At 35.3% G+C, this 23,304-nt stretch overlaps 1 protein-coding gene across 1 annotated transcript; it reads left to right on the top strand.

Annotated features, from left to right (window-relative positions):
- The first annotated feature begins 5,433 nt into the window (after positions 1–5,433).
- LOC101899213 (probable ATP-dependent RNA helicase CG8611) lies at positions 5,434–18,109 on the top strand. The gene is given in 9 exon segments (XM_059121434.1): positions 5,434–5,626; positions 5,683–6,643; positions 8,195–9,143; positions 9,215–9,299; positions 9,364–9,439; positions 9,442–9,553; positions 9,635–9,786; positions 17,608–17,797; positions 17,868–18,109. Coding segments are annotated over 9 exon segments (2,772 nt in total). The 5' UTR covers positions 5,434–5,569; the 3' UTR covers positions 18,058–18,109.
- Positions 18,110–23,304: the final 5,195 nt, after the last annotated feature.

Here is a 23,304-nt window from a genome sequence, read left to right as displayed (position 1 = left end):
CAATGAGCTCCGATCATTTATTACGAGAGAATAACGGTTTTCGTCACTGAATATCTTTCAATGCGTGCGATAGTGATTGTTTGTAAAGAAAAAAATAGTGGTGGCATCTACTTAATAATCGATTTAAGTAAATTAAATTTAATACTTTTGGAATCAGGAATTAATGCCGACATTAGGAAGAGAAAAAAAGAGATTTGCCAGTAGTCGGCAAAATATTATTTTTGACCAAATTCACCAAAACTTGAGAAAAGTATTAAAAAATTATCCAAAAATTACTCAAATAAAATAATAGTTTTGAGTCGGCAGTTGCTTTTATTTGTGCTTTTTGATCAACTTTTCTGAATTAAGTAGGTTTTTTAATCAGCTATTTGACGTTTTAAATAGCGGTGGCATTTTTAAAGGAAAAATATCAATTCACAAATTCCAAATATAAAAAAGTACTTTTTTCTTTTTTTCATTTAATCTCATTTTTATTTTTATTGAAAATCCATACGTTACTGAAGGTAACCATACTATTTTTTTTTTCTACCTATATTTTGGTTTATTTAAAAACGAAATTAATTTCAATTTCTGGATTAAACTGTGAATTAGTAATGTTGCATTGTTTTATACTATTTGAAATAAAAACCAGTAAAGAAAGTCTTAAAGTCGGGCGGGCCGACTTTATGATACCCTACACCACTTTGCTAATTTAGTAGAGCTCCACATAACAATTAAAAGTTTTTATGGGAGAATTCAATAATACAAGCTATGATTATAATTTAAAGTTCAAAGGACTAAATATGCCGAAGCATTTGTATCTTTTAAATTCGGAATTGTGTTGTCCATTTGAGGCACAAATATTTTAAAATCGGATAAAAATATATATGGGAGCTATATCCAAATCTGAACCGATCTCGATTGGCAAATTTGGCAAAGATATTTCTGAACTTGTTACGGAGTGCATATTACGGTTGTGGGTAACAAATACAACAAATCGGATGAACAATATATATGGAAGCTATAGCTATAACTGAACCGATCTTCACCAAATTTGACATACTTGCTTCTAGACTCAATTCGGTCTTATGTGCCAAATTCCATCCCATTTAGACAAATATTAAACGTTTGGTGCACAATAAAAGATAAATCGGACGAAGTTATATATGGAAGCTATATCCAAATCTGAACCGATCTCGATAAAATTTGGCAAATGTATTTCTGAGCTGTATTTGATATATTTCCCCAAATATTGCTGTTGAAGAGTGCGTATTAAGGCTGCTGAGGACAAAAATAACAAATCGGATGAACAATATATATGGGAGCTATAGCTATATCTGAAACGATTTCGATCAAATTTGGCATTCTTATTTTCAGGCCTAATTTGGGTGTATATGCAAAATTCCATACAATTCGGACTGATATTACACGCTTGGTGCACAATAAAAGGTAAATCGGACGAAGATATATATGGGAGCTATATCTAAATGTTGACCGATTATCTCCAATTTTAATAGGGTTCGTCCTTGGGCCAAACAAATGATCTGTGCAAAATTTCATCTGGATCGGGCAATAAATGCGACCTGTACTTTGTTTACAAAAATACATGGACAGACGGACGGACGGACATGTATAAATCGACTCAGAATGTGATTATATGCAGATCATCAAAAGGAACTATGGGTCTATCTCGTTTCCTTTTGCCTGTTACAAACAAATGCACAAAGACATAATACCCTGAACGCCATGTGGTGTAGAGTATAAATATACAAAATAATATTTTTTTACTGAAATACCATATGCCGACTACTGGCAAATAGACATACCGAGCATTGAAAAATGGTGCCGGACTACTGGCAAAAAACTACTATTTTAGTAAAATTGCAAATTTTTCCAATTTAATAAAAACAAATTCAATTTTTGTTTATTATTTCGAAAACTAAATAAAATCAGCAACATCAGCAGAAAAACCAAATGAAATGTCAAAATTTGTTTACACTTTTTGGCTATTGTTTATCTTTTATTCTGTGATAATGTGATTGAAACATTATGATTGCATGAGGAAATTTGTCCAGCAAGAATTTGCAAACTCTCACTGAAAGAACTGTCAAAATTTCTCTCTCCAACCGCTCTCCTTTGCAGAAGTTTCGAGTTAACAGACGATTTCCAGTAACAATTTGTAACAACTGTCACAAATTTTAGGTTAACAAGACACAGATTTTGACATATTTCTCTTTATTTCACTTTCTCGTTAATGGAGAGCAGTAAAGAAACTCAAAAGAAAACTAGTGAAAAAGCAGTAAGTACGGCCGGGACGAACTTTAAATGCCCTCTAACATTTGGAATTTAAAAAAAAAAAAAACATAAATGAAAAATATAATTAGTTACAAATTCCGTATACAGGGTGAGATGAAAAAACTGCAACCAACTTCAGACTGCTGTCATTTCTAAGCCACTCGTCCGACAGCTCATTATATTGTCTACAATCGTACAAAAGCCTTTTTGGTGAGAATTTTCAGCAAAAAGTTATTCGTGATGGAATTTGAGTGTGATAGCGTGATTTCTTTATATTTGGCTGGAAACACACAAACACAGCATGTGAATAAATCTTTTGTGTCTCGTACCATCGCTCGTTACCGTAATACTGGTAGCGTAGCCCGACGTCAAGGAAGTGGACGGAAAAAAACCGCAACATCAGCAGCAAAAAAGCGACTTGATTAAACCTGCGTCGCAGTGGCCGAAAAATGGCTCATGAGCTGAACATATCGTAATGTTCCATTCGGCAAATATTGAAAAATTAGCTCGGGGTAAAGCCATTAAAATTCAAAAAGTGCAAAAACTTACACCGCAACAGAAAGAAAATAGAATCAAAAGAGCTAAGAACAAAAGAGAGTAGAGACAAATTCGAACAAATCCAAACTTATTCTAAAATTTTATGCTATTTCCGACATTTTGTGCTTTCTTTCAATAAAATTTAAAAAAAAGAAATGTAAAAATTATGACGTTTGACTTTATTACATTTTTTTCACCTCATCTGGTATATGGAGTTACCGTTATAGGGTCTATACGAAGACGTGGACCTGCAATTTTTTGTCACAGGCTGTAGTACCCATGGTAAAATGATATCAAGGTAGGGCTATGAAACCATATGATTTTAATTTTTTTTATTTTCTTGGCTTAATATGTCATCTTTATTTGTTTATGTATGTGTTTTCTTTTCAATAACAAAAAAATTGTTCAGAAAATATTCAAATTCGGGTGTTTTCAAAATGTTTATTTCAACGTATGCATCGACAAAATCTAGAGTTTTTGTAGCGAAATTATCCTTTAGAGATATATAGTACATGATTTTGAAAAGAAAAGTCGACCTTTCATTCAGTTACCGGGGTTTTCAATTATTTATTCAAAATAAATGCAACAAATTGTTTGATTTTTTATTGTTTTGATACAAATTCTGACATTACAAGCCAAACAGGTAGACCTCTATACTTGCAATTTTTTCAAAGTTGACCTACCTTCTCTTCATTGTACCAAGTATCATGGCCTTTTCATCCACTAAATATTACCCGATTACCATCAAAATTGGAAGACTTCTGCCCAGACTAATATCAAATTTTCCATTAAACCGCGAATATTTTTAATCCCGGCAAAATCATAAATAGACGAACAGGTCAATCCTGACCGTTACGTAAATGCCGATAGTAAATATATCGAATATATATAGCGAAATATGTACAATACATATATACAAAGGAAGGGGATGTTAGCTAAAATGCTTATATCTCAAGAATGGCTGGACCGATTTTGACAAATTTTGTCAATTCAGATTTTGTGACATTTTTTTATTTTTTCATATTTTTATCGCATGCGATTTTTTCAATTTGACTTATAATATTGAAATGTACATTTTGTAAATTTTTTAACCTTACAACACGGGTTGGGGTTATTATATACAGATTGCAATTATCGTCCGATCTTTACGAAAATTTTCACAAGGGTAGGGTTAGGCTGGAAATACATAAAGCGCATATTTGGCTGGCTTAAGTCATCGGCTGGCTTCTTCGTAGATGAACAAAGGAGTTTTAGGTTGACCTAGTTCGATTTTGGCCCTAGGCTCCTTTGTTCATTTCCGAAGAAGCCAGCCGATGACTTAAAGGGCTAAGTACATAAGAAGCTTGAAGTCATGGCTAGGCATATTTTGTGACATTTCACAAAGGGATTACAGAGCCGCACTAAATCCAGCCGTCGTTTTCCATTATAATTTGACATTAATATGCCTAGCCATGACTTCAAGCTTCTTATGTACTTAGCCCTTAAGCCAGCCAAATAAGCGCTTTATGTATTCCCAGCTTTAGGGTGGGAATTAAGTCATTGGCTTCTTCGTAGAGGAACAAAGGAGTTTTAGGTTGACTTAGTTCGATTTTGACCCTAGGCTCCTTTGTTCATTTCCGAAGAAGCCAGCCGATGACTTAAGCCAGCCAAATAAGCGCTTTATGTATTCCCAGCTTTAAGGATAGGGAAGAATTCTAGCTTTTAGGATGACCATTGAATTATATTTAGCTGAAAAATCGACCACAACAACTAACAGCACGACGGAGTGCGCAAATTTCCCTGGTCAAAATGGTAAGGGCAATATCTGGGCAGTGCTCCATGACAAAATTTCAAAAGTGAAATCTTCCAAAATGGACTTGGGCATAAGGGTCCTTCTAACATATTGTAGTGTTGTAGGGTATCACATGGTAGGTCCCGCACGACTATAGCCTTTGCTTACTTGTTTTTTCATATTTTTTATCGCATGCATTTTTTTTCAATTTGACTTATAATATTGAAGTATACATTTTATAATGTTTTTTCGCCTTAATCAAAGGCTAAGTGTAATATCTAGGCAGTGCTCCGTGGCATAATTTCACAAGCTAAGCGGCCTTTAACATATTGTAGTATTGTAGGGTACACATGGTCGGCCCCGCTCGACAATAGCCTTTTCTTACTGGTTTTTAAGATATTTTATTTTTTACTAAGAAAAAGTAATAAATACAAACACGAAATCGGCAGAGTTCAGGCTATGGATGATACCAATTTACTGATACAGTGGAGTTTTAAATACCCATCCGGGCGGTGTTCTAATGATAAGAGTACCCATCCTTCTAAAATAAAAACGTTATCTGGCCTGCATTTTAGTCAACCCAAATATATATGTAAATGGCGGGAATTTTGTTGTAGATTTATTAAAAACATTGGGGTATGAAGAATATTCTAAATGAGCTATTACTACCTTGAAGCGGTGGAGAAGATTCTGTGAACTGAGCTATTTTATTTCAGTGTTGTTAAAGTATCGAATCGACCAGCATCTTTATTACATCAGCAGTGACATCTTTGAGAGAAATAGTATACTACATTGGAAAGAAACGTGACAAAGAGAAACGTCAAAAGAATCGTTTGAAACGAAAACATGTATCAAAACAAACGGAACGATAACACATGAATAACTTGAAGAGCTCGAAGCAACAGCACGTTTTTGTTATTTAAAAATTAAATTAAAAATTAGAAACTATTTCAGTCAATTCTAAGTTACAACACCCCTGCCACAAAGATGACCATTGAACTGAACATCACCACAGCTAAGCAGCCAATGCGTAGCAAGCCGGAGGTAAGGCGAATAATAGGATTTTGTTACATTCATATTTAAAATTCTATCATTTTCAGGAAGTCCTTCCTCCTCCCACGAAGAAGAAGTCAAAAAACTCTGCTAGTAGTGGATTTTCATTTGAGTTTGGTGGTGGGACGCAAAAGGTAAAGGCGGTTGTGGCACGAAGACGTCCGGTAGCCGGAAAACCCGTATCCGAAGATGACAAACCCAAGAAGACAACTGAAGAGGCGGTCAAACCTAAATCAATGGCCATACGTAGAAAAGTTGACACAAAACCCACAAAGCCAAATGGCCAGTCAGTGGCCTTAAAACGAAAGGCTACGGACAACACCAGTGAAGTGCCTAAAAAGAATTTTGTTGCAGCCCCACAATCCCATCAAGATGATGGCGATTCCGATTTGGAATCCTATGCTAGAGTACCAAAAACCAAGGATTTAGCTGGAGACCTAATGTTGAACATATGCACAGCTCCCACAGGCATGGTGGGCAAACAGCAAGGCCAAAAAGCAAAACTAACACGCCAGGAACGTCTTCAACAAAAACGCTCAGAACGACAGGGCGGTGATGGGCAACTAAAGAAACGTACCTTGTCCGATAATGAACTGAAAGCTGGTATCAGAAAATTCTCTAAAAATCCAAATCAAAAACCAAGAGCCGCCGATCTTTTCGTACAAAGGGAAAGGGAGGAACGTGAAGCAATGAAGGCCAAGGAAGACGGCAGTCCAGTTGAAGAACCAGAATTGGGACACGTAGATCCCCAGGCACGTAAAAATAATGCTTTTCGTGTTAAACGTCCAGGCGATTCTAGTGTACGTAAAATTGGCCTCTTCAAAGATCAACCAGAGAAAGTGGAATTGGGCCAACGTTTTGTAAAACCAATTACTGAGAAAATTTTCGATAACACCAAAGTGGAGTCATTGGATCTACACGCTCATACAGTGAAAAATCTTGCCGACATATTGAGCATTACTCATCTGACCACGGTACAAAAGAAGACAATACCTAAAGCTTTGGAGGGTAAGTGGGAATAATATTTCTAACCAATTATATAAAAATTCGAAAGGATAAGGATTAATTTAGACATACGTTTTCGTAAAGGCACCATATAATTTTTATTTGAATGAACCCTCATGTCCTTTGATATTAAAACCTTAAATTTTGCCTTTCCTAGACAAGTAGCTAGGGTTAAAGACTTTGTAGATCTTCCGTCTACAACACTGTGTTCTTGAAGAATCTAAACAATGTCTCCCTTACTTTTTATACCCTACATCAAATAGTAGTAAGGATATTATTTCTTTGGGCATTTGTTTGTAAGATGGAGAAGGAAGCGAGATAGACCCATAGTTACTTTTGAGGATCTTCATAGAATTTCTGAGTCGATTTATGCAAGTCAGTCCGCCTGTTAGTCCATGTATTCTCGAGAACAAAATGCAGGTCGCATTTATTATCCGATTGGCCCAAGGACGAACCCTATTGACAGGTCGCATTTATTATCCGATTGGCCCAAGGACGAACCCTATTGAAATTGGTGATAATGGGATCAGATTTAGAAATAGCTCCCATATATCTTCAATCGATTTCGGGTTAATTGTGCACCAAATAACCAATATCAGTCTAAAACTCCTGAATTTTGATACATCCAACCGAATTCAATCTAAAAACAAGTACATTAAATTTGGTGAAAATCGGTTCAGATATAGCTACAGCTCCATATATATGTTTCATCCGATTCGGTGTTTATGTCCCTCACATTCGTGATATGCATTTGACAACAATGATAGTTGGTAGCAGATATCTTATAGAGCTCGTTAATACCTCTGCCAAATTTTATCAAAATCGGTTCAGATTTGGATATAGCTCCCATATATATCTTCAACCGATTTCGGGTAAATTGGGCATCAAATAGCAGGTATCAGTCCAAAAGTCCTGAATTTTGGTACATCCGACCGAATTCAGTCTGGAAGCAAGTACATTAAATTTGGTAAAAATCGATTCAGATATAGCTATAGCTTCCATATATATGTTTCATCCGATTTGGTATTTAAGTCCCTCACAATCGTAATATGAATTCGACAACAATGATATTTGGTAGCAGATATCTTATAGAGCTCGTAAATACCTCTGCCAAATTTTATCAAGATTTGTTCAGATCTGGATATAGCTCCCATACATATCCTTAATCCGATTTCAGGTTTATTGTACAAATAATGGGTAATATCAGCCCAAATGGAGTGAATTTCGGGACGTACGTTTCCAATTTTGAGGAAGTCGGCTCACTTCTCGAAGTGATATCCTACACTCTATAGCAATGTTATTTGGTATAAAAAATGATAATCGATTCAGAATTGGATATGCCTCCCTCTGAAACCACTATAACTGCTCTAAAGCCAAAGGTTGATAGGTGGTATGATCTACTTCAAATAAATTTTCAATATAAATTCTTTTGTTACGGGAGCTCTACTAAATATGCATGTGGTGTAGGCTATCATACAGTCGGCCCCGCCCGACTTTTGATTTTTCCTTACTGGTTATTACATAAATAACTTTATATTTTCTTCTTCATTTCAGGAAGAGATCTTCTTGTACGTTCTCAAACTGGTTCGGGCAAGACACTGGCCTATGCCTTACCTCTGGTGGAAAAACTACATTCGATACGGCCGAAAATTACCCGTGATTGTGGTATATTGGCTGTTGTTATAGTATCCACACGAGAATTGGCCATTCAAACTTATGAGCTCTTCCTAAAATTAGTAAAACCCTTTACATGGATTGTACCGGGCGCCCTGATGGGTGGTGAACGAAGAAAAGCCGAAAAAGCCAGATTACGTAAAGGTATAAATATTTTGGTGGGGACACCTGGCCGTTTGGTTGATCATTTACTACACACCGAATCATTTAAGCTGAGTAAAGCCAAATTTCTTGTACTGGATGAAGCTGATCGTCTCTTGGAAATGGGCTATGAACGTGATGTTAAACAAATTGTTGAGGGTATCGATAAACAACGAACGGAAGATGCCAAAGAAGGTGGCACCCCTGAACCGTTGCAGAGAATGTTATTGTCAGCCACTCTAACATCAGCTGTACAAAAATTAGCTGGTCTAACATTAAATGATCCCATATACATCGATAACAGTGATGAGGATCCCACCAAGGCCATTAGAACAACAGAGGGTTATAATAAAGAAACAATTGAGGCTGTCACGGCCGATGTGCTGGACGGTGAAGATTCAACTGGTATCTTAACAATACCTGAAAATTTAAAACTTAGCTATGTAGTGGTGGCACCAAAGTTACGTCTGGTTACACTCTCTGGGCTATTGGCTCATGAATTTCGTAATAAAGATAAATTTAAGGCTTTGATTTTTATGAGTACCATGGAAATGGTTAACTTTCATCATGATTTGTTAAATGAACAGCTTACCCAAAAGATACTCGACGAAGAAGATGAAGAATTGGCCAAAGAGGAATCGGATGATGATTCAGATGAGCCACTGTTGAAGGGTTTAAGATTCTTCAGGTGAGTGGGATATGAGTTTGTATGAATTATCGTTTTATGACTAAAAAATATCTTCATTATCTTATTTGTAGATTACATGGATCCATGTCACAAACCGAAAGACAGGGTGTCTTTAAGGGATTCCGAGAATGTAAATCAGGAGTTCTTTTGGCAACAGTAAGTTCAAAGAAAACTAATTTATTTATTAATAATCTATTATATGTGTTATTTTTCTTCGTAGGATGTCGTTGGCCGTGGCATAGATGTTCCTGAAATCGATTTGGTCGTACAATACTCCCCACCCCAGAAAACTGCCGATTTGTGCATCGTGTTGGTCGCACAGCCCGTGCTGGACGCAATGGTCGTGCTGTACTTTTCTTAACGCCCAGTGAAGTCCAGTTTGTTCGTTATTTAGAAAATAAACGGATAAGGTAGGGAAAAATGATAAATGCGAGGCAATTGTATTCATTGCCTAAGGGGGAAAATTCTAATGTATTTTCGATTTATTTTAGAATATCTCAAGCTGATATGGATGAGTATTTAAAGGCACTCAATGAGGCCGATGATGAAGCGAACACAGTCCAAGAGGCAGCATCAAATTTACAACATAAATTCCAAGAGCTTATAGCCGATGACAAAGAAATGCATGATAAGGCATGTAAAGGTGAGTACAAACTTGAATCGTTAAGACGAACATTGCAGATTTTCCCTTGGGTATGCGAATAGGTTTATATGTTTTCATTCAAATCATGACCAAATACAAAAAAAGAAATTCTGTATTATGATCATCTAACCTTGCTTAAGAACGACTTAAGATTCCTAAATCAAAAGAAAATCAAGGCCACACCCATAGAGTTGAAAATAAACCAGTAAAAAAAGGTCAAAAGCCGGGTGGGCCGACTATATAATACCCTACACCACTATGCGTATGTTGTAGAGCTCCCGTAACCAAAAAAGTGTATATTGGGAATTTATGTGACGTAAACCATACCAACTATGAACCTTATTTAAATGCGTACCATGGCTTTAGAGTAGTAACAATTTGGGAGCTATATTCAACTCTGAACCGATTGGACAATAACCGTAAAATCGTGTGTATATCGAAGGTAAATTGGCAGATATATTTTCGAGCTGTATCTGATGTCCGGTATCAAATATCATCTTTGTGGAGTGGATATTACTTGAACTTTGACACCAAATCGGATTAAACATATATATGGCAGCTATAGCTTTATCTGAACCGGTTGTCGTCGGAAGTACCAAAATTCAGTTCATTTTCGCTGATATTAGGCATTTGGTGCACAATAAACCTGATATCGGATAAAGACATATATGGCAGCTATATACAAATCTGATCCGATTTCGATAAATAAATTTGACATAGATATTTTTGGGCTTTATCTGATATTTAATACCAAATATTATTGTTGTGGAGTGCATATTATGCATGTGAGGGACTTTAACACCAAATCGGATGAAACGTATATATGGGAAGCTATCGCTAAATCTGAACCGATTTTCGCCAAATTTGATGTATTTGCTTCTAAACTAAATTCGGTCGACTGATATTGGACATTTGGTGCACAATTAAGCCGAAATCGATTGAAAATATATATGGGAGCTATATCTTGATTTTAACCGATTCTCACCAATTTCAATAGGGTTCGTCTTTAGTTTAAACTAATATTGTTTAGTAAATTTCATCTCAATAGGATAATAAATGAGACCTGTAATTCTTTCACAAAAATACATGGACGGACAGACGGTCTAACATGCATAAATCAACTTAGAAAAATCCTTAAAGATCCTTAAGGTAAATATGGGCCTATCTTGCTATCTTCTCCGTGTTACAAACAAAGGCATTAAGGCAGAGAGAGAGAGAGAGAGAGTAGTTAATGCTGTCATACTTCGTAAAAACTGCCTACCAACTCTTGCCCTTCAATCAGACACCCACTTCCCTGGTTTTAAGAAGCTAGGTGGTAGTGAGTAATCACTTACACCCTCCCTACATTGCACAGCGGAAGATGAAAAACTTATATAGTAAGAAGATGTAGACAACAAGAGACAACGTTCTTATCATACATAGATGCCATCATCATTTACAATATTGCCAACATCATTCTTTTGCTGGGCAGACCACCCTGACAACTATATTTCTCTCCATAAACCCTTTCAAGCAATTTCATCTCCTATATCTTCCTATCCCTAAAACTTTATTCTTCCTAGGATGAACACAGCGGACTAAAAGTCTCCGAATGGAGCTGCGCAACCTACAACCAAAGCAATGTAAAAATCAAATTGACTTTATTCAAATCAATGCCCCCCACTATTTCGCAGAATATATTTTCTCTTAATCAAGACCTTTTGTGTTTTACTAATCAAAAGCAATATCCTCTTTTCCACACTTCATTCCAATCCTTTTTTTATCGAGTCGAGAAACAAAGGCGAACAAATATTTCATGTTTTCCAAAACTAATTCAATTATTGTGCATTTTTTCCAGTTTCCTTTGTACGGACGTTGACAAAAGTTTATTCGCTTGAGTATTTTTATAATAGCTTTTACAACAACGACAACAAGAATACACTTATGCACTCTTTGCAGTTGTTCGCTTTTGAACGGATACTTTTATGGTATTGTTCACAGGATGTTTTGCTGTGCTTTTAGTTCCTTAACGGAATAACGTGAGTTTTTTTTGTTTGTTTGTTTTCGCTTCGTTTTCAAGATGTGTGAAATCAGTAAAGAAGTACAAGAAAACAAAAGAAACGAAGAAATGCGATGGAGTTACGTATTTGTTTTATATGAATGTGTGTGAAAATATATGTTGAAGTATCAACGTGTATATCCATCCATCCTGTTTTCTGTTTAGTTTTATCGAAGCGAAACAATTGTAATGGATTTTTGATTGGTAGTACATTTCGACCCCTCTGTGTCTCTCTCACACTTTTGTAGCGTCTTGTTGTTTTTCGCTTCGAAACATCTTAAAAAAGCAGTTAAACTTTTAGTTATTGTTTTGTTTACTTACCGCTGAACAGAAGAATAGTATGAGAAATTACTTTCACGGAAGTCTTTAGAACTTCATACATCCATTTTATTGATGTTTTATTGTTTTTATATCCTACACCACATAGTGATAATGTCTTTGTACATTTGTTTGTAACATAGAGAAGGAAGCGAGATAGACCCATAGTTACTTTTGAGGATCTACATACAATCACTTTCTGAGTCGATTTATGCATGTCAGCCCGTCTGTCCGTCCGTCCATATATTCTTTTGAACAAAATGCAGGTCGCATTTATTATCCGATAGAGATGAAATTTTCCAAACAATATTTGTTTGGCCCAAGGACGAACCCCATTGAAATTAATGAGAATCGGATAAGATTTAGATATACCTCCCATATATATATCATCAACCGATTTCCGGTTAATTGTGCACCAAATGGCCAATATAAGTCCAAATGACCTGCATTTTGGCATATACAACCAAATTCAGTCTAGAAGCAAATGCATCAAATTCAGTTCAGATATAGCTATAGCTGCCATACATGTTTCATCCGATTTGGGATGTAATATGCACTCCACAAGCATGATATTTGGTATTGGACAACAGATACTGCTCGAAAATACCTTTGCCAAATTTTATCGAGATCGGTTCAGATTAAAATATAGCTCCCATATATATATTTATCCGATATCAGGTTTATTGTGCACCAAATAGCTAAAATCAGCCCAAATGGTATGAATTTTGGCAATTACGACTGAATTCATCCTAGAAACCAGTACTTCGAAATTAATGTAAATAGGTAGACATAGCTCCCATATATATGTTTCATCCGATTTAGTATTTAAGTGCCTCACATACGTAATATGCATTCGACAACAATGATATTTGGTACGAGATACAGTCCAGAAATATCTCTGCCAAATTTTATCAAAATCGGCTCAGATTTGCATATAGCTCCCATGTATATCTTCAACCGATTTCGGCTTAATTGTGCACCAAATGGCCAATATCAGTCCAAATTACCTGAATTTTGGCAGATCCGACCGAATTCAGTCTAGAAGCAAGTACATAAAATTTGCTGAAAATCGGTTCAGATATAGCTATAGCTCCCATATATATATTTCGTCCGATTTGGTGTTTAAGACCTTCACATTCGTAATATGCATTCGACAACAATGATAATTGGTATCAGATATCTTATAGAGCTTGGAAATACCCTTGGAAAATTTTATCGAGTGATTTTTTATAGGTGAGTGAGATAAAAAAAACTTCAACAAATTCAAACGCCATAATTTTTACACTTTTTTTTAAATTTTATTGAATGAATGCAAAAAACGTCGGAAATAGCATAAAATTCTTGAATGAGTTTAGATTTGTTCGAATTGGTTAACTTTGGCACGAATTATGGCCTTCAAACGGCCAATGAAACCGTCTCATGCTGCCCGAATGTAGCTCTGCGGTATTTTGGCCCATTCCCGGACGCTTGCTTGAGAGATCGACACTTTGGTATTTTTTAGTGCCAACCTTGCTTTCCAAGATTCTTCAGACCCAATAGTCCCAAGAGTGGTATCCGGAGATTTTGGTGGCCATTGTGCACTGGAAATGAAGCGAAGAACATAATTTTGTAACCATTCTTGGGTGGCGCGAACTGAGTGCGATGGTGCTAAGTCCTCTTGGAATGTCCAAGGTCTGCGGCAAAATATTTGCGTGCCCAAGGCGATAATACGAGCAGAGAATGACTATTGGCTATTATGGCGGACCACACCATCACCATGGCCGGCGCTTGAGTTCTGGTGGCCAACCGAAGGTGCACATTTTCATCTGACCTCTTTGGCAAGTAAACACGATAATTTTGTGTGTTTATAAACTGCTGGACAACGAATGTTTTCTCATCGGAGAAACCCAAATTCGGCAGTTCAGCACTTTCGGCCAAGCAAAGCAACTCTTCAGCTCTTTTGAGTCTATATTCTTTCTGTTGCGGTGTAAGTTCCCCGAGCTCATTTTTCAATATTTGCCGAATGGAATGTTGCGATATGTTCAGCTCATTAGCCATTTTTCGGCCACTGTGACGCGAGTTTCGATCAAGTCGCTTCTTTACTTTTCGAACCATTTCTGCTTATGTTGCTGTTTTCTTCCGCCCACTTCCTTGACGTCGGGCTACGCTACCAGTATCACGGTAACGAGACACAAAAGACTTTAAGATAGCCACTTGTGGTTTTCCAGCCAAAAATATAAAGAAATCACAATATCACGCTTGAATTCCATCATGAATAACTTTTTTTCTGGAAAATTCTCACGAAAATGCTTTTGTACGCTTCTAAAAAATATAATGAGCTGTTACTGGAATAATTTTAAGAGCTGTCGGACGAGTGGCTTAGAAATTACAGCAGTCTGAAGTTGGTTGCAGTTTTTTCATCTCACCCTGTATAATCCTTCTCGACGTGATACCATGCAATCTATAGCATTATTATTTGGTATAAAAGATTAAAATGTCTCCGCCAAATTTAGTGAAAATCGATTCAGAATTGGATATGCCTTCCATATATTAGTTCCCTCTGAAACCAAACTATAGCTGCTCTAAAGCCAAATGTTGATATGTGGTATTATCTACTTCAAATAAATTCTTTTGTTACAGGAGCTCTACTAAATATGCATAGTGGTGTAGGGAATCATATAGTCGGTCCCGCCCGACTTTGACTTATCCCAATTTCACGTTGGTCGCTCCACCAACAAATACATATCCTATCCATTTGTTATTATTGCTCTTTACCTTTTACCCTTTCAAATAATTAGACAAATTATTCTTTAAAAACATTTTTCGATTGTAATCATTTTTCACAAAATTTCCTCACAATTTTGTTGATGTATCTCGCAGGACAACCATAAAATATTTGATGACATTTAATTAAACTTATATTGGATGGGATGGGCAGCCATAGCTGTTACTTCTTTGCCACAATTTTAATGAAACTCACAGGCTCTGTGTGTATGTCACAAAATACTTAATTACACCCATCATCATCATCATCCCCACCAATCGTCATCGTGAGAAATAACATCACCCACGTCGTCCTTCCTGTACATCAAACCACCTATGTCATTCATTCATCCATCAAGTGTCATACAATCTCATAATACACTCCATGGACTGCGTGTCCCGTGCCTGCAATGTGTGTGCGTGTGTGTGAACATAAAATACACGCAATCAAAATAAAGTATAACTTTTTAATAAAAGATTACAGCAACAAAAAATATTGTGAATATCGCGTTGGCTTGTGGGTTTTTTTCATTAGTTATTTATTTACGAAAAGTATTGCAGTCCACACAAATGGACTCGTGGCCAGCCAACCTACCAACCCTTTCGTAACTTAAATAAAGTATCTCTTGCCCGTGGCCCCGGTTTCCATGAACCATCCAACACTCCCACCCCTCAAATGTTATGATGAAAGTGTGGTTCGCAACTTGTAATTGGAAAAATAATGTTTTTCATTTCGATTTCCCCAACATTTTCATTTGCTTTTCAGGTTGTGAGGCAAAAAAATAAAAAAGAGTGAAAAATGTCCTCCGTATAATTACAAAATTAATGTCCTTTTGAGTTGGAATGATTACAGCGTTGCTGGTTAATATGAATTTGTATTTTTTATTTCACTGATTTTTTGTATAAAAGTATGAGACCGCGGTTTGTTGTTTTTAAATAAAAAAAAGCAAATTAAAGTTTTTAATTGACAACAAAATTGTGGTAATTTATAAGCAACAAAGTTAACGAATTAAGATAGGGAGATATTTTGCTGACATGGGAATGAAAGGCCATCTATATTATCTTTTTTAAACATAATCGGAATCTTTAAACAAATAAACAAACTGTAATTGCGACCGAGCCGAACTTTGAATATCCTCCACCATTTGGAAAAAATTTGGCAATTTTCAAAAAATATAATCCTTTAAAAATTCTGTTAAAATCTTAAAAATATCAAATGTAGCCGTTATATTAAATTCTATACGACGACGTGGACCTGTATAGGCCACTTTTGTCAAAAGCCATTACAATATTCAAATGCGAAACTTGAAAAAAATTCTGTTTAAAATGTCGCTAAAATCATCATAATAATGAATATCGGGAGGTACCGTTATATAGGGGCTATAAGAAGACGTGGAACTGCACAGACAATTTTCTGTCATAGACTTTCTTATCCATTACGAACATCAAATACCAAATTTCAAACTATTCCGATGAATAATATCGCTAAAATCATCAAAGTATCGAATATAGGGAGGTACTGTTTATGGGAGCTATACGAAGACGTGGACCTGCACAGATAGTTTTCTGTCATAGGCTGTAGTACCCATTACGAACTTCGAATACCAAATTTGAAACAATTTCGATGAATAATGTCGCTAAAATCATCAAAGTATCGAATATCGAGAGGTACCGTTATATGGGATCTATACGAAGACGTGGACCTGCACAGGTAAATTTCTGTCATAGGCTCTAGTATCCATCACGAATTTCAAATACCAAGTTAAAAACAATTCCGATAAATAATGTCGATAAAATCATCAAAGTACCGAATATCGGGAGATACCGTTATATGGGAGCTATATGAAGACGTAGACCTGCACAGACCATTTTCTGTCATAGGCTGTAGTATCCGTTACGAACTTCAAAAACCAAATTTAAAATAATAATTCCGGTGAATATTGTCGCTAAAATTAAAACCGGATATCGGGAGGTACCGCTATAAAGGGGCTATACGAAGACGTGAAACTGCACAGACAATTTTCTGTCATAGGCTGTAGTACCCATTGCGAACTTCAGATACCAAATTTGAAACACTTCCAGTGAAAAATGTCGCTTAAATCGCCAAAATACCGAAAAAAGGGAGGTACCATTATATGGGGGTTATATCAAAACGTTGGCCTACATGGCCCATTTCAATACCAAAAGTCCTGCAGACATAATACACATTTGAGTAAAATTTTATAAACCTACTTCATTTCGTTCGGAAGCTAGAGTGATTTCTACAGACGGATAGACGGACAGTTGGACGGACATCACTAAATCGACATAGAATTTTATGCTGATCAAGAATATATATATACTTTATGGGGTCTAAAATGTATATTTCGAGGTGTTACAAATGACAAACTTAATATACCCTCCATGCTATGGTGGAGATTATAAAAAGGGTATAATGTGAACGAATAATAGAGAATTTAGTCAAATCAGTTCCTGATCCTTTAAATGGTGGATTCAGAAGGCATTTCAGTTTGCATTTTTTGGAAACTATTTCCGTTGGTAATGCTGACGGATCATCTATATACATTCCTCCTTACGTATTTGGAATATTTTTTAATTATAGTTAATTCAATCATCCGCCAAAGAACCAATGATTCTTAGGATTCTTATATTATCCTGATTTGTTCCCTAAATTTTACGTTGAAATTTAATTAAATTTTTTCGTTTTCTATTTTCCATTACAGCATTCGTTTCATGGACGAAATTCTACACAACGTTCCCCAAAGAATTGAAACCAATTTTCAATGTTAAAAACGCCCATATGGGACATTTTGCTAAAAGTTTTGGGCTCAAGGAACAACCAACATCGTTTGTGAAGAAACATACAATGCCCAAGCCAGCATTGCCCACAAATCGTTTAACCTACACTGAAAGGTAAGTTACTCGTCGTACTTTTTACCATTAGAAAGATTTATTAATTTTATTTATTGTTTCTTCCCCCCAGAGATCCAGAGAAAATCAAACTCGAACGCAAGGCGAGAAAACATCGTTTTGGTACCACCGTAACCGGAGCCGTGAGAAATCTTAATCGTCCCGAACCCAATCGTTTGGCGAAAATGATACCCACCTCAAGGGTATTGACAATATCTGAATTTGATAGCGGTTTGCCATCGTCTAAAAAACGTAAACATTAATTTTTACTAGGTTGTTTTTTTTTTTTGTCAGTTAATAAATAAATAAAAATAGTGATTTTTATAACAAAAAAAAAAAAAAAAAAAAAACATTTAATCGATAAACTCATCCGCACTGAAAGAAAGTGGAATGCGAAAATTTAACGGAATGTGACTGTTGCTCTATTCCACAACTGCAAGACTATAAAACTTTTTACTACGAGTACCGATTTCCCCCTTTATGATATCGACGAAAATTGCAAAACTAGTAGATTCTTGCAGGTTCTGGAACAAAGCATATGTGAAGTACAATGCCGATTGTAAAGTCTGGCATTCCGTCAATAACGGAATAACCATCGTCTATAACAGAAATAAACATCGTCTCACCATTGTCTCTCTAAAACTAGCAACCCGTACTTTCTCCAATATAAGATTGTTTTCGCAATATTAAGTTCATCAGCAGATCACTTGATTTCACCTGGAAAATGAGCAGGTGTCATGTCAAAGGGCTTTATCAGCAACTAAGTACCACATTAGTATGTACATTAGCTTTGCCATATCAACGTTTTTTAAGCTGTTAGTCTTAAGAACAATTTGTGCACCGAATGGCTAATATCAGGCCAAATGGAATGCATTTTGGAATTTACGACTAATACGACTAATTACGAAATCATAATTTAAAAAAGGAACTTCAAATTAAGTTTAAATCGTTTCAGATATAGCTATAGCTCCCATACATATGTTTTATCAAATTTTGGGTTTAAAATACATCACAAGCGTAATATGCATTCCACAACAAAGATCTCTGGTACCAAATATTAGATACAGCTCTGAAATAAGTGTATGAAATTATGTCAAGATCGGTTCAGATTTGGATATAGCTCCCATGTATATCCTCGACCGATTTTGGGTTAATTGTGCACTAAATGGCCAATATCAGCAAATGGACTGAATTTCGGCATTCCGACCAAATTCAGTCTAGAAGCGAGTGCATCGAGTATCGAATTTGGAAAATCGGTTCATATATAGCTATAGCTCTCATCTATATGTTTTATCCGATTTTGTGTTGTGTTGCCTCACATATATATCCTTAGTCCAATTTCAAGTTAATTGTGCAAGTAATAGCTAATACCAGTCCAAATGGAGTGAATTTCGGGACGTACGTTTCCATTGCAATTCGGCTCCGATATATATTTTTTGATATAATCCTTTTCCAAGTGATATCATGCTCTCTATAACTGATCTAAAGCCAAATGTTGATAGGTGGTATGATCTACTTGAAATAAATTCTTTTGTTACGGGAGTTCTACCAAATTTGCATAATGGTGTAGGGTATCATATAGTCGGCCCCGTCCGACTTTTGACTTTTCCTTATTGGTTAGAATTGTGTACTAAGTGTAACAACTTTAGTAAATCTCATTAAATTCGGTACAATTTTGTTTTGGTTGAACGGTTTGATATAGAAATTTATAATGTTGGTATTAGGGTCTCTACTGGTGCGTAGGTTTTGGAAATGCATTCAACAAGTGTATGAAAGGTACTATATGGTACTAAATTTGTTATTGAGTGAACGCGTACTGCTTGAAATCTGAAATTTGGCATTAGGATTACTGTTAGTGTGTAGGGTTGAGATTTGAAAGCTGATAATTTGAAATTATGGCATGGGGGACCCTGTTACAACAAGTACACGAAAAGTACTAAATAGTACTATATTTGGAACAATTTGGTATTGGCTGAAGAGATAGTTCCTCAAATCTGAGATTTAGTATTAGGATCACTGTTAGTGTGTAGGGTTGAGATTTGGAGGTGGTTTTGGAAATGCTATGAAGTACTAAATTTGGTATTGGGTGAGGGGATAGAGCTGAAATCCTCAAATTTGGTATTAAAGTTCCTTCTCTGAAATTGAAATATGGAAGTGGCTTTGGAAATGTGTACTTTAATTGTACGAAATGTGTTAAACATTACTAAATTTGGTATTGAATAAAGAAATAGGTTTAGGTTTGGCTGTTGATGTCTATGGATAAGATATGGAGGTGGTCTTGGAAATGTGTACTATAATTGTTCGAAAAGTACTAAGTGGTATTAAATTGCCTACTGGGTGAAAGGATAGTGCTGAAATTTCGAAATTTTATAAAGAGCTATCTGTTGGTACCTGTAATTGTGATATGGAGGGGCTTTTGGAAGTGTGTACCATAATTGTACGAAAAACACTTAATAGTACTAACTTTGGTATTGAGTGAAGGAATACAGCTGGAATCCCGAAATTTGATATTGAGTTATCTGTTGGTACTTGGAATTGAGATGAGAAGATGTGTACTATAATTGTTCGTATAGTACTAAATCGTACTAATTTTCGATCACTCTTGGTGAGTACTAAATGTTACAAAATATGTTACTGGGTGAATGAATAGAGCTGAAACTCGGAAATTTGATATTGAAGTCACTATTGGTTTCATAGACGCTATTGGTTTACATGTGGAGACGGTAAAACAGTTTTGGACAGAAAATATGGATGTGGGTCCATTGTGCAATATCCACGTCGGTCAACTTCATAATGAGAGATTTTGAAGACTTTCTGGGGAAAAAATTAAACATTTTCCTATAATTTTTTCCGGACAAGGAAAAACTTGAATAATAAAACCTTGAAACTTTAAAAATTTAGTACGATGTATGAAGTTTTGATTAGACAATTTTGTCAAACTGATGTATTTGCGAAGTATTTTAAGTAGTAAAAACGCCTAAAACGAACTGTTGAAACGAATCTGAAATTTTAAGGTGGACTTTTCGCTGACGGAGTAGCCGGTACTTGCTAGTCTTAAATATTGTAAACACTATCGCCTTTTTAATAGGCCGATGAACACCGTTTTATCGAATTAAAATTTTGTGCTCATTAAGAAAATATGTAGCTTTTAATGTCAAAATTTTAGTACCCCCAATATCCTGGGATAAGAACTAAAGTTGATTAGATGAAAATATTTGAAAAAATAAAAGAAAGTTATATTTATTTCTTCAGCCATTGAATAAAACCTGAATTATTCCAATTACATTAATTGTTTTTTTTTTAATCAGTTTGAACCTATTTCTTTAATTACACTTGCCTTTGGCAGCAATGATGGCATGTCAAATATTGAAATAATTGAGGGAAAATATTCCTAAAATTGTAAAATAATAATTATTTCTACCATATTTTTGGGTTTCTTCAATTTCTGAATAAATTTGTAAATACAAAAAAAAAAATATGAAACGTTAAGTTATTTTCAATCAATAGTATTGGCGTTTACAGAGAAATCCATTTTTATATGAACTGGAAAATAGGAATTAGATTCTTTGACATTGTCCTTGTGTCCAGAGGTGGACATTGGTGTGGACATTACAACACATTTCAAACAATGTATGTATGTTTACATGAAACATACATAAATACATATTTACAATTGTAGCATTTATTTCCATTTGGTCGACATACATTGCCGACATCCATTCGCTAACCACCCCCTCCGTATCTAATCAGAATCTTTGCCCTTTACATTTCAATTTGATTCGTTCGAAAGTACTCCATTTGTTCAAATTACTCAGTTTGTTTTTTTTTTGTTCGTATTCCATACGTTTTGGAGCGTTTTATATATTATCTCTTCCAATTGGACACGTTGAGGGGAACGCCTTTTGGTGGCCATTTGCTAAGTACTTTGAATGATTATAGTTGTTTGCGTTAAGTGGAGATACCCTTTTCTTTTGGCGTGATAAAAATTAGTCAGGTGTGACCGACCATATGATAAACAAAATCACTGCTGGGCCGAACTTTGATTACCCTCCACCATTTGCAACGAATATGAAAATTTTTCCAAAAAAAAAAAAAAACAACAAATAAAATGCAAGGCCGAACTTTCCACCATTTGAAACAAATTTGGCAATTTTCAAAAAAAAAAAAAAAAATAATAATAATAATAAATAAATAAAATAAAATAAAAAAAATAAAATTAAAATAAATAAAATAAAATAAAAATCCGTAAAAATTCTGTTAAAATCTTTAAAATACGGAATATATCTGTTTTATTGGGGTCTATACGAAGACGTAGACCTGCGTACTCAACTTTTGTCATAAGCCATTACAATATTCAAATGCGAAACTTAAAACAAAAATTGGTGAGTATTCTACCTAAAATCGTCAAAATACCAAATATAGAGAGGTACCATTATATTGGGGCTACTTGGAGACCTGGACCTGCATAAGTAATTTCCTTTTACAAGTACCTGATACGAACTGCAAATACGAAATTTGAAAAAATTCCCTTGAATATTGAACCTAAAAAATATACCGAAAATAGGGTGGTACAGATATATAGGGGGTATAAAAAGACCTGGACCTGCATAGACAATTTTTTGTCACAGGCTGTAGTACCCGTTACGAACTGCAAATACGAAATTTGAAACAATTCCGGTAAATATTGTACCTAAAATCGCCTAAATACCGAATACCGAAATGGAATGGAATGGAAAAAGTGTCAAAGAAAGAGATATTCTGGATCGAATTTCAATGGAAGTCTCTGAAAAAAGAAATTTGTATAACCTATATATACCATGAAATTTCTATCATAAATTTCGGTTTATAAAAATAACTTTTCTATTTTCAACAATTTAGGATTTTTTCCTACAAATTTTGTTATAATTGTGGAAAATTTCAAGTGGATTTGATAGTACCCGGTTTGTAGATCAAAATCCCAAAAGAGCCCTGGCCATATACAGAAATGAACCCCAATATTTTAATATATATTTCGCAACATTTAATATAGAGCTTTGAAAATTGACAGATTGCTTTGGACTACTTCAAGAATCATTTAACAATGGAATTTGGTCCATTTATGAGGTTGATCCAGATTTTAAGACCCACAACCAATTTTTCTGTCCAAAACTATTTCTCTATATCTCGACCCTAGAAACCAACAATGACCTCAATATCAAATTTCAGAATTTCAACTCTATCCCTTCATCCAATACTCAATTTAGTAGCATTTAGTACGCATATCAAAAAAATCTACATCTCTCCATTCTTGACACCAATATTTATCCAAAATTAGCACCACTTAGTACAAAACCACCTCCATATCTCAATTCCAGATACCAACAGAGACCTCTATATCAAATTTTTGGATTCTAGCACTATCTCTTCACCCAATACCAAATTTAGTAACATTTAATACTTTTCGAACAATTATGGTACAAATTTCCAAAACAGACTTCATACCTCAGATACCAAACGTGACCTTGCTATAA

This window comes from Musca domestica, unplaced genomic scaffold, assembly GCF_030504385.1.
Source record: "Musca domestica strain aabys unplaced genomic scaffold, Musca_domestica.polishedcontigs.V.1.1 194, whole genome shotgun sequence".
Classification (NCBI taxonomy): Eukaryota; Metazoa; Arthropoda; class Insecta; order Diptera; family Muscidae; genus Musca; species Musca domestica.
Note: the sequence above shows the minus strand (reverse complement) of the source record. Positions and strands in the feature narration are given on the sequence as shown.